Genomic DNA, 12,188 nt, shown 5'->3' on the forward strand with positions numbered 1-12,188 from the left:
TTTAAGTATTGGTGACAGTACTGATACTGGTATTGGTGCAGCCCTATATGCCACATTCAATTTGCTGAATCTCTCTCCCAGCTCTCTAGCCCCACTTATTATCCTACCCTGTTGATAAAAGCTAAATTATTGCCAAAACATATTCATAATTGATTTAGGCAAGCAAACCATTAATTTTATTCATGAATTTATAAAAAGACAGAGGCTTCTTAACATAGTTACAGGTTTTGAGTCTGAATGAATGTGCATCTATGCTCCGGATTGTGCTGAAGACCCATTGCTTATCGGTCTTGAAGTGACTTCGCAGATTTGATGACGCCATTCGTTTTCCACTGAGCTGAGCTGTCTGAGGATAATGACTTAGTCATGACATTTTGGATGCATTTCAAAAATGGAATAGAAGAAAATCTCTTAGCAAACATGTGGTGAGGCTCTGACTGGATTTGTACCACAATTTTGATATTTTTTTTGCAAAGTAGAGTAACTTTTAGACTGTCAGAAATGTTCTAATTGATAAAAAAAACTCCTACTCTAGGCTAACAAGATGTGAAAAACCTGAGAGACACAACTAAGAACCAATAAAACATTTGTTTTTTGTTTTTTATATATATTAGTGAAAAAATATTCTTTCCATCTTGTCCTAAGCAAGGAATACAAATCCTGTGCTTTGTGTCGTGCGTTAAAACTGTATAATGCACAGCTGCTCGCTGTTTAATCCTTACAGGACTTCCATTAAGACTGTTCATTTGAATCTTCAATGCCCAAGTTAAAACGCATGTACCATGTAATGTTCACTGCTTTATCAACATTTTAGAGTGCACTACATGCCTTTTCCATTAGGATGGCATTGCTTTGCCTTTTAGGGCTGTCAAAAGTATCAAAAATTTGATACTAAAACTAGTATCGAAACTCAATACTCATTTGAGCAGGTATCGGTGCTAAAAAATGGTCACATTCACAGGACAGAAATGAACCTTTCATAAATAGCTTTAGAATGATCTTGAGCTGTATCAGAGCTTTTATAAGACCAAATATTCATGGACGACTGAGCGATTACGCAGATGTAAGGTAATATAAATTACTTTAATTTAATGCTGAAAATCACATTCTATTATCATTGTGGTACCAGAATCAGTATCGAGTATCAATTTTGACACTAAGTATAAACTGAAGTTTGAAACTTCAGTATCGTGACGACACTAGTGCCTTCAATAGTCCAAAGTGTGGCATTAAACCTAACTATGATTAACACTGAGTCAAGCAGGTGGCGCCACCAGACCAAAAACATGCATCCACACTGTAAGATTACATGTTTTTCAGATATTTTAGGTTTAGCAATAAAACACAATATAATGAAACAATCAGAGGTGGGAAGAATAGCCAAAAATTATACTCAAGTAAGCGTAAAATAATATAACTCAAGTAGAAGTACAAAATAGGAGTCCAAGAAATCACTCAAGTAAGGATAAAAAAAAAGTATTTGAGAAAATAATCTGTAGTAACTTAAAGAGTAACCATCAACCATCAATTTGAAGTTAATGTAATTTGAAGGACAAAATATTAAGGAGATATTTAGGAAACTTATTTCGACCACTTGTATTCGTGATCTTCTCCTTTCCGTTATTACTCAAAGCTCATGACCACAGCTGAGGGTAGGAATGTAGATTGACTCAGCTCCTTCTTCACCACAACAGTCCGATACAGCAACCGCATCACTGCAGATGCTGCACCAGTCTGCCTGTCTATCTCACGCTCCATCCTTCCCTCACTCATGAACAAAACCTTGAAATACTTGAACTCCTCCACTTGAGGTAGAGACTCAAGACTTAGAGGAGGTGATCTTCATGCCGGCCATTTTACACTTGGCTGAAAACCCCTCCAGTGCATGTCACAGGTTCTGGTTTGATGTAGCCAGCAGGACAATATCATCTGCAAGAAGCAGAGATGAGACCCTCATAATACGCTTAGATCTGCTAGGTCTGTCTGTCTTTCTTCTCTACTGGAGTATCCAACTCAACCAGGTGGTTGGTTGACAGATTTGCCAATCCCTTCCCCCCAGTGTCCAAGACACGCGGTCGAAGGTCACATGACACAACGGAAAAGTTGATCGACCTCTGGCCTAGGGTGTCCTGGTGCCATATGCACTGATGAACATCCTTGTGCTTGAATATAGTGTTATGAACAAACTGTGATGAGGCACAGAACAAAACATCGCTTGGGTTCAGATCAGGGAGGCCATTCTTTCCAGAGTATTGTCCCCTGTTGGTGCACTGTCCAGTACCTCTCCCAAAGACTGAAGGCACATTTACTGGGTTGAACTCCAATACGTGGTGGCTGAGCTGTGCGGCAATAAGCAAGCCCACACCAACTTGCTGCCTCTCCTTGTGGGGAACACCAGAGAAGTAGAGGGTCCAGCCCTTCTTATGGAATTGGGTAGCAGAGCCCAAGGTGTATGTGGAAGTGAGCCCGACTATAGCTAGTACCTCTCAAACTTCTACATGAGGTCAGGCTCTTTTCCCCCCGTTGTTACAGTCCGATGCTGTGTCTGTGGACTGGGTGATTGAGACAACCGTCCTCGACTACTGCTCAGTCCTCTTTACAACCCTGTGAACCCCTCTGCATATGGTGAGCCCACAGGAGCCCACAAGTCCCAATCCCAGACCTGGATCTAGGATGGAGCCTCAGCTGCGCCATATCGGGCAACATCACAATCCTTGTTTCTGCTAGATCCATAAGGGATGAACTGCTCTTAGTCTGACCATGTCTTGCTATGGGAGACTCTACTAGGGACATAATGCCCCAGGCAACATAGCTCTTAGGATCATTCAGGTATGCAACCTCTCCAACCACGATAAGGTGGCAGTTCAATGAGGAGGATAGATACAAAAACTGGAAAAACTATATTCAATTCATTTTATTTTGTAACGCCCAAAATCACAACAACAGTTGTCTCGAAGGGCGTTCATGTTTTGGTTGATGGGGGAAACCGGAGTACCCGGAGGAAACCCATCCAGACACGGGGAGAAACATGCAAAACTCCACACAGAAAGGCCTGGGCGACCCGGGGATCGAACCAAACCTTCTTGCTGTGAGGCATGAGTGTTGCCACTCAGCCACCATGCTGCCTACACACAAAAACAAACAGGAAAATCAAACAACATATATCAAATCTAAAGGAGTGGTGTGAGAAACACAGCTGTTAAAATAATTTCATGTTATCAACATATCACTTATTATAGACTTACTCACAGTAAGAAGAGTAACCAAAACATTTACTCAAGTAAGAGTACTATAACTTCAATAAATTGTGTAATGCTATAAAATGCTGCTGGAAAAGTACTGTTTCTTTAAAAAGTTAGTAAATGTAACTGAGTACCTTTAAATTAAGACTTATTTAAGTACCCACTATAGAAACAAATGTTCCTATAGTGGGTTAAAATCACATTTGTTCACATTGGTTTGAAACATGCAGAGCAGCCACTCCAATCTGGCTTCAGACTGACCCCCATTTATCGTGACAGTTCTAAAAAAAAAACCTAAAAAAACCCTCCATTACCACTGCAGACGTCCCATAAAAGTCATACCAAAACACACAGTCAAAGACACTTATCTTCTCAAAGAAAATACCCTTGTTTATGGTCCAAGTCCCAAAACAGGGGTTTAATTCTGAATCCAGACCCCACAGAGGAGGGTCTACTCAGGGGGGCTCTGGATGGGATGTCCTGGTACTGCCTCTGGGGCTAAGTTTGTTTTGGGTCAAATTAGTTCAGGATTCCAGCGTGATGGTATTTCAGGATGAAGGACGATTTAATATGGAAAGCAGACATGCATTTTTGTGATCTATGGTTTGTAGACTACACGAATGTGCTAAAATACTAAATACTACTTGAAATAAAATAACAAGCGTTCCAAGTTAGACAGGTGACAACAGCATATCTATAATATGCTTTAAAAGGTGTGGGTAATTGTATATTTTATCAGAAACTGGGCACTGTTCAATTTAAAGGGCAACTATGGCAATAGTAGCTTACTACCACTGAGTGAATAAATAATGTACACAACTGCAAAACCATACCTCCTCCAAACTAATGAGATACTGTCTGATGTATACACTCCCCTCCACAGGCCCTCTCACCTCCACATTGACGGTGTACTCTGACCCGTCCAGCAGAGTCACTTTACAGGGCATGATCTTCACCTTCTTCACACCTCTGAGCGGAGAGCGGGACAGACGACTTGAAGAGGACTGATGGGAGACCAAGTCCTCCTCTGGGTGATCCTGCAACGGGACGCATCAAGAGAAATTAGGATCGTTGCCATAGCACTTAACAATTTAAAACAAAATATTGGATATGGAAAAGTTCTAGAAATTACGCATATAACACAAAGCTGAAACTTGCAAAGACATGAGGTGAACTATAATAGTCAAATGATTAAAAAGACGTAGAAAAAGGTGTAGAGCATAATTGTTCTCATTGCTATGCTTAGAATTTTCCATAGTGTAACGTTGATCTTATCCATCTCCATGAGACAAGCAGATGAAATCACCAGACTAAGTTACAGATCAGATCTGTAGAGAGGAGATCAGAGAAAGAATGCATGTTTTAGAAGGTATTGTCAAGTAGTAACGCTCATAGTGAAATAAATGCAAGATAGGTGTGTTTAATGCTATACTGTGGAACACACAAGGAAAAGCAATCACATCTCCATGAGGACAAGCAGGTAGGGGACCTTCTACCAGAAAAGTTATGCAATTTAGAATTTTTCAATACAAAAGGCTAAAATGGGTAATCTAGTATCTGATTTTCAATACTTTTGACAACCGTACAACCAGAAGTTCACAATGTTTATTCTCATCATCTTCAAATGAATGTACAAGAGAATTGTTCTGTAGTGTAATATAGTGTATATTCATTAATTATGTTTTAAGTAAATATAACTATATACTCTAAGTTAGTTACTGCCTCTGTCCACCTCAAATACGAGTTATTTAACATTGTGGCTGTTCCTTAAAACTGCACTGTCCAATGGGAGGAGTGAACACCATCACAACAAAAGGATGCGCATTTGTCGGCACCTACGTTACAAGTAGAGGATTTTTTCCCCCATTTGTACCAACATGACTAAACAACACTACTGAATCCTACACGTATCACTGATTAAGAAAAGAGAATTGGATAATGAAGTAAGTACAAAGCAGTAGGCGTGTAGTAGTGGTGGTGGTGAAAACAGTGGTTAATCGGAGCAATGATGTCTTGAATACTCTAAATCACTCACTCTAAATACAACTTCGAGAGGGTAGCCAAATGAGATGGGGGATACAACTATAGCATGGTAAAAAGTAAATTTTGCATTATAGAGCAAAAAAAATCTAGCGCATTCAAACCACAAGTCTGCATGTTATAGTATACTGTATTTTAGGGCTGAACGATTTAGAGAAAAATATCCAATTGCAATTTTTCTGACAAGCCATTTCCATTTTAATTAGTTTTGCATTTTAAGTTTTAATTCTGTTCACATTTTAAACGTATCCAGAAAAATTGCCAAGGAGACTGAAATGTGAACTGACATATCAAAAAAAAGATCACATTTTAGAACAGATCTAAACTACAGGGTGGAGGAAATTGCAATTTTCTAATTGCGTCCATTCAAATTACAGCCATTCAAAAAGCAATTTAGATTAATCTTGCAGCTCCAGTATAATTGTACTTTGAAAGGACTGTTACCACAACTGAATGGTGGGGAGCACATTTTAATTATAAGCGACACCTATGAATAAAATGTAGATGGTGCAATTACAACTGTAGTAAATTGAATTCTATTGTATTTGGAAAACAAAGTACAACAAATTTTAAAATAACTCCAGAAATCAAATAATGATCAGATTTTTTATGCAAAGTGCATGTAAACCCAGTAAGTGGTCCCAATATATACAGAATAACCAAGGTTTTTTGTTCAGAGAAGTGCAACAGTGACAATTATTTTTCCCACAAAACTGCCAAAAGTTACGTAGTAATATTTGTTCAAACCTAGAATAGGATGAGGCCCTATTCATTCACATATGTTGGACCCAGGAAGCAGACACCACTGTGTTAAAATCTGGCTATATTTCACAGCCATGTTTCTGTCACTTCACACTAATCTGAAAACAGCTCAAACTATTCATCACCAGCAGTGTGGGAGGAGCGGGACAATAGGACAAGGTTTTACAGGGTTTAAAAAGCACGTAATAGGTGTTGTCATTATATATACACAAGGTCAACAGTAAAACAAGTAAAGCCGTTAAGTCATTATTCAAATAGCTGTACCTGATGTCCATGTAGTTGAGTAAATATGCCTCATTCCACATGTATTTTAAAAGAATTGTCTTATTATGCATCTAATTTTGAAGCATTTTATTGTTTGTGAACAAGGAAGTGCATGATTAGCATGTTGTAGCATATTGTTAGCTTTACCAGGATGAGTAAACTCTGCTCTTTGAAAGCTGTAGTGAAGTCACGAATGAGTCAGAAGAAGTATTTCTGGTATTTACATATTTAAGAACATGAACAGTAGGTACGGCACTTTTAAGCATATTGTGTGCTTTTCCTTATTAATCTTAAAACTGTAATGTAACAGATTGTGGCATATAATTGAAGATTATATGCCACAAAGATGTCTTATAAAAGCAACCATACACCCATATCAAGTGTCCAGATAAACAATATTTATAATATGGTTTAAAACGTCAGTGCAATCCCTCATTTGTCCAGGAATGGTCTAAGGTTGCAAATGCACAGAACTAAAAACCCATAAATCTCCATATCATTTAATAATATTCAAAATAAATCGGATAGCTCACAAGGCTTTACCATAATTCATCATCACGGTAAAGACTGTATATAAGAAAGTAAACATGCATTTTAATCAGAAAAATCATGCATTTGCTTCTGAAATGAATTAGTAATGTGGTCTCATCAAGGCTTGCAAGATCTAGGGGTAAAATCAAATTGGGATTCCTCAGACAATATGGCGAAGTAGCAGTAGCAAGTATCTTGATTAGATTTGCGAAATATGTTTGAAAAGTAGGATTCTGTTCTGCTCATTCTAAACAAGTCCAGGAGCATTAACATTTTTAGAGGAGACTGAAATATGTAAATAAACAAATACGAATACAAGAATCCCATGCATTTCAGAACATGTTTATCCATCAATCAATCTGTTCCTTCACAACACTCCAAAGTACTTTCCAATAAAATCAACAGTATAAAAAACATGCAAAATATTATACAATGAAATAAAACAAATTGTACAAAGTGTCACTGTTTTACTGAGTGTCTAAAACTTCAGCTACAATGTGTTTTTTTTCTCCATTTGATAATTGTGATTTAGATTAGATAGCGTTATATCAGGCAGCTCTAGTGTCATCTTCACACTTAAATCTGGGACATTCAAAGCGGTTGTTCAGCACAAGTTGCTGTTTGTCCTATTTCTGTCTCTTCTCTTGTGACTCAACTCAATTCAGGCCTGTTACCAAAGCAGACAGCGCTGGAATGTGAGGCTACAGTTTAGAATGCCTGGGATTTCCATTCACTGACAAAATTAGGAAAATATGACTTTAGTTCAATTGTATTATAATCGTGATCATTTTTGCAATTTGTAAACCAAAAGTAAATATACAGTCCTGAAACAATTAGCCAATGTAAGTAAATCATGAAAGGCTTTTTTTTTTTCATTTAAATTTAACAATTAGAGATTAATGAGATTAAATTTGTGAATCGTGAGTTTAATCTGCCTTTTTAATAGAGCTGGGCAGTGATTAAAATTTGTAATTGCAATTAATCCCATGCTTAAATTGCAATTACAGCGTGCAAAGGTCAAAAAACAATATAATAAAGATTTTTTAAATTTTTTTAAATTTTACTATTTAGGCCAACATATACTGTAGTATTTACCCTGTGCTTTGCTGTTTTGACTTGAATGTAATATGTCAATGTATCTGGGACCAAGTTAAAATGAAATCCAAATAATATCAAAGTGCATTATTTTTCTAATGTCTACATTCAAATTTAGGACTGGAATGTTATTTAACCTTGTGAATCTGAAACGATTTTTTCAAACCAAATGTCTCTAATCCTGTGGTTGTTCTGTGTAGTCTGTTGCTCCTTTCTACTCGCTATGAGCCTAACAGAAGGTTGGCTTAGTCTGGTTTGGTTCTGCTTCAGTTCTGGTGCAGTCCAAGCTCAAACCAGCTCATAGGTTACTAAACACGTAAGAAGTGATTATCAAAGTAAACATGACTGACGTGGACACTAAGCTCCACGCATTGCTGCTGATTGACAGTTTATGATTATCACTATGAAAATAAAAACAAAGTATGATAATCATCTATGTTTGTTATATTTTAATACTAAATACCTGAAAAAATGCATTATATGTGTTCTTTAATGTACCTGTTCTTTGTGGGCCGGGGTGCTGTGTCCCACGGCAGCCGGGAGCTCTGGTTGGTTTTGGGGTGAGCTGGTTTGGGATGCTCCTTTGGTTTTCTCCTCCTTCTCCTGCTGCTTAGGCGCAGACTCTGGTCCGCTCTCTGTGGTCATGGTTCAGTCAAGCTAAAAGACACAACATATACATATTAATACATATTAAAACATGCCTCATACCACATTTTGAAAGGATAAAGCAACAATATATGATCAAAATGAAATATATTGAAGACTATAATAGACCTACATGGTCAACTTTTTCAGAGTGTCGTGACTCAAAAATCAAAATATGTTTAAAAACCAAAACAAAAAGCTGGTCACATATGTATCTGAAGTATTCCACTATGATTTGTTTCACTGACAAAACCGATTATTTCAAGATGTATAGGCAAGGTACAATATACAGTGATGTACGATATAGCGCTTAAGAAAATATAGATGATAAACAATGATATTGATGCCATTATGCCACTGACATGATCACTCTAAAGCAGGATTTCCCACAAAAACTAGTCTATATGTAGAGTACTGTTAACATGATGTTATGGTCATGAGCTGCCATAAAAAAATGGAACGCTTAATGAGTCATGAGAAGTTATTTATTCAACCCTTTACAGCTGAAATCTTATTACAGTACAGAAAAATAACAAAACGCTCCCCACTAGTTCAAAGAAAAAGTACCCTTGATAAATATAGACCTCCAAAAAATAATTGTTCCATTTGTCATGAATTGGAGTCGATAGTAATTATCATGACAGGGCAGGCTAACAATATAGTGCAGCAGCCTTAAAAAAACAGAAAAACAAACTAACTATGGCATTTACATTATAGTTTATTTAAAAGACCAATAACAATAGGAACAAAACAACTTTTGTCCTTCACCTGAGCACTCAGTATTGTCTGAGGGGAAGAACCTAAACACCTAATTTAGCAGGATGTGAATAATCCCCTAGTCGTCTGGGTAGCAAGAATTCAATGTTTTGTTTTTCCTGTCAATAAAGGTTGCAAAAAAGGGTAGATTATTGATTACTTGTGTATCAACTGAATACAACAACACTGGTGTCAAAGATAGTGACAAGCTCCAATTTGAAATATGTAGTGTAGAGTGTAGTGTAATTGGTCTGTGATCCCTGAGTGACAGCAGTGACTAAATGACAAAAAGTGCTTCGGACAGCCCTTTGAGTCCACATGACAAATGACATGTCAAGCACTCCAGCCTGGGCACAAGCTGGAGTACATATAAATGTGTCAATCATTTAAATGGCCAAAGTACAGTCACTATGAGGATGAATATGTTATATGATATATTATCACAAAAATTTCAAACACGATTTCAGAATTAAGCACCCAATACTGATTCCTCTTTATTTACACAATAGAAGGTCATTTTCCACATTAAATAATACTTTCTTTTATATTACTATTTGGCACCAGCATTCTATTGTATTCAGGAAAGGTTCGTTTCTATCTTCTGAATGTGATTTAAAAAAAAAAAAAAATTTATCAGTACCTGCTCAAATGAGTATCTAGTTTCTATACTAGTTTCAGTATTGACTAGTATCAGATTTTCAATACTTTAGACAATCCTATTAGATTATTTATTCTTCTACAAAAAACTAAAAATGACTTAATTTGATCTCAATAAAAAATGATTAAATGTACAATGTAGGAACACTTTTCTATGCTCAAAACATTAAAACTAACTGCAATGCTGCTGCTACTACTGTTACTAACTATGAAATATATGGCTAGACATACTAGAATATTAAAATCCCCAAAGTAAACTCTAGACACATTTCAGTAATCCCACTGCTTCTTCCATGACAGACTAGGCATTTCCCAGTGGTCCATTTAAACACTCCCTTTACCCTCTGGCATATTTACAGACAGTTATCTAAGGCATCTGAACACTGCTACTGCCCCCCTCGCTCCACCATATGGGATCTCTAAAGCCTCAAGCTGAGAAATACAAGAGGATAAGCTTGTGTTCAACTAAAGTAGTGCCCTGCTGATCGCATAGTCGACTAAAAAGGGGTGTGGCAAAAGCTTTCAAATATTACGCATATCTGTGTCTGACCCTAACTGCACTAACAAGACTACGTCTGTACAGGAGTTAAGGTTGTAAAAAGTATTTAAAAAATCTGATACTAATTGATACTAAAACTAGTATAGAAACTAGATACTCAAGGAGGTAAAAAAAAGTCACTTTTACAAGAAATGAAACCTTTCTGAATAGCCATGGACCACTATGGAACCTACCTGGACAACTGAGGGATCACATTCTATTGACTTTTTAAAAATTATCATTGTGGTATTGAAATCAAGTTTGAAATTCTAGTATCATGACACTATATCCTAGTAATGTTGAAAGCTTTTGCTAGTTCCACACCTCTCCTCTTTTAGTTTACTAATTGTCTTTAAACGTCCAAGATTTCTTTAGTTGACTACAGCCCTGGTGGTGGTAGTAGTAATGATTAAATTAGCCAGACATGCTACACTTGGTACATGTAAATGGTTTTGACATTGGTACATGGTCTGCAGAGGACATGGGAGTGTAGAGTGGATGCCTGTCATTCTGCTCTACGGCACCATCTCCCCTGGTTTATTTATAGGATCCGTGTTTACTCCGGGACAAGAGGGAGGATCGACCGAGGGGCCAACCGAGCTAAAAATGACAACAGCGTAAAGGCCGCAGTGATTCCCAAAATGTCCAGCATGCATGTTGTTGTGGGACAACACGCCAGACTAGTGCAATGCAATTTAACTATAGATTCGAAGTTCTAGTTGAGAAACGGCACAAACAAGGTATTAACATGAAGCTCTGAGTCCCCCGTCCCTTTGCTCTACGTGCCAAGTCACTCCTCCTTCAGAGCACCATCATAACACAATCACGATCACTACTGCACGTCACATCAGGTTTGTCAAGTTGTTTTCTGCAGTTTTGTATCATGCTTTTGAATATTTATAGAGAGTTGTCAGGTGGAAGCATGGGTGACATAGACAAGTCCCTATGGCCTGGGAGATGAAGGAACATTATAACATGGTAGAAAGCTAAAAATAATAAATAAATACATTAAATTAGTTAAATCAAGAGTGTGTTTTGCTAAATTGAGTTGGGCTGAAATATAGCAGAAATGTCAACCCTCTTACATGAATAACACAATGGAACACCTGGGAAACTATCCATGGGTTTCAAAAAGATTGAAAATGACCATTGATCATTGACCATGACCATTTAAAGCAAAATATCCTATCTTTTGAATGATAAAAAGTCCATAAAATGTTGCCTATAAAGCAAGCTGAAGCTCAAGAATATTTGCAGAGAAGACAATGAATATGGCATTAAAATATATCCATTTTGTATTTATCAAGGTATTTTTTCAGCAGTAAAAACACATGTAATTGATCAAACATGCATTCTTACTGTGCAATCTAAGTGACATGCAATGTCACCCATTCACAGATCTGACCTGGAACTTTGCCTGGTATGATATATAGGTCAAAATAAGTAGGGGTTGTGTCAATTTTCAGTCAGTTGGTTTTGAATCACTGCTCAAATACTTAAATAGGATTGTAATATAACACGACAAAAGCTTTCTAAAGTAGCCTCTCTCAAGCTAAATAGAGATTTGTGAGTTTAAACAGCCTTAACAAACGTAGGAGAGAATCTGGATTTGTATAATACAAATACTACAGGTGTAACATTAAGCTGCATTTATAGTA

The 12,188-nt window shown here is 37.1% G+C and overlaps 2 protein-coding genes across 5 annotated transcripts in view; one reads left to right on the forward strand and one right to left on the reverse strand.

Annotated features, from left to right (window-relative positions):
- vapal (VAMP (vesicle-associated membrane protein)-associated protein A, like) overlaps positions 1 to 2,349 on the forward strand; it is a 145,247-nt gene extending 142,898 nt beyond the window's left edge. Inside the window, exon 7 of the transcript XR_008649055.1 lies at positions 2,340 to 2,349. The gene's annotated coding sequence lies outside the window, so the exon portion shown is untranslated. The remainder of the gene's footprint in view (positions 1 to 2,339) is intronic.
- The window catches only part of epb41l3b (erythrocyte membrane protein band 4.1-like 3b), a 79,490-nt gene that overhangs the window by 41,301 nt on the left and 26,001 nt on the right, over positions 1 to 12,188 (reverse strand). For 3 of the 4 annotated variants that reach the window (XM_055228715.1, XM_055228713.1, XM_055228714.1), the window contains exons 2-3: positions 8,433 to 8,591; positions 4,136 to 4,279 (exon numbers count right to left, since the gene is read on the reverse strand). In XM_055228715.1, coding sequence (XP_055084690.1) covers positions 4,136 to 4,279; positions 8,433 to 8,579 — 291 coding nt within the window. In that variant the 5' untranslated portion in view covers positions 8,580 to 8,591. The remainder of the gene's footprint in view (positions 1 to 4,135; positions 4,280 to 8,432; positions 8,592 to 12,188) is intronic. The other variant, XM_055228716.1, reaches the window with a different exon arrangement.

This window comes from Periophthalmus magnuspinnatus, chromosome 17 (assembly GCF_009829125.3).
Source record: "Periophthalmus magnuspinnatus isolate fPerMag1 chromosome 17, fPerMag1.2.pri, whole genome shotgun sequence".
Taxonomy (NCBI): Eukaryota; Metazoa; Chordata; class Actinopteri; order Gobiiformes; family Gobiidae; genus Periophthalmus; species Periophthalmus magnuspinnatus.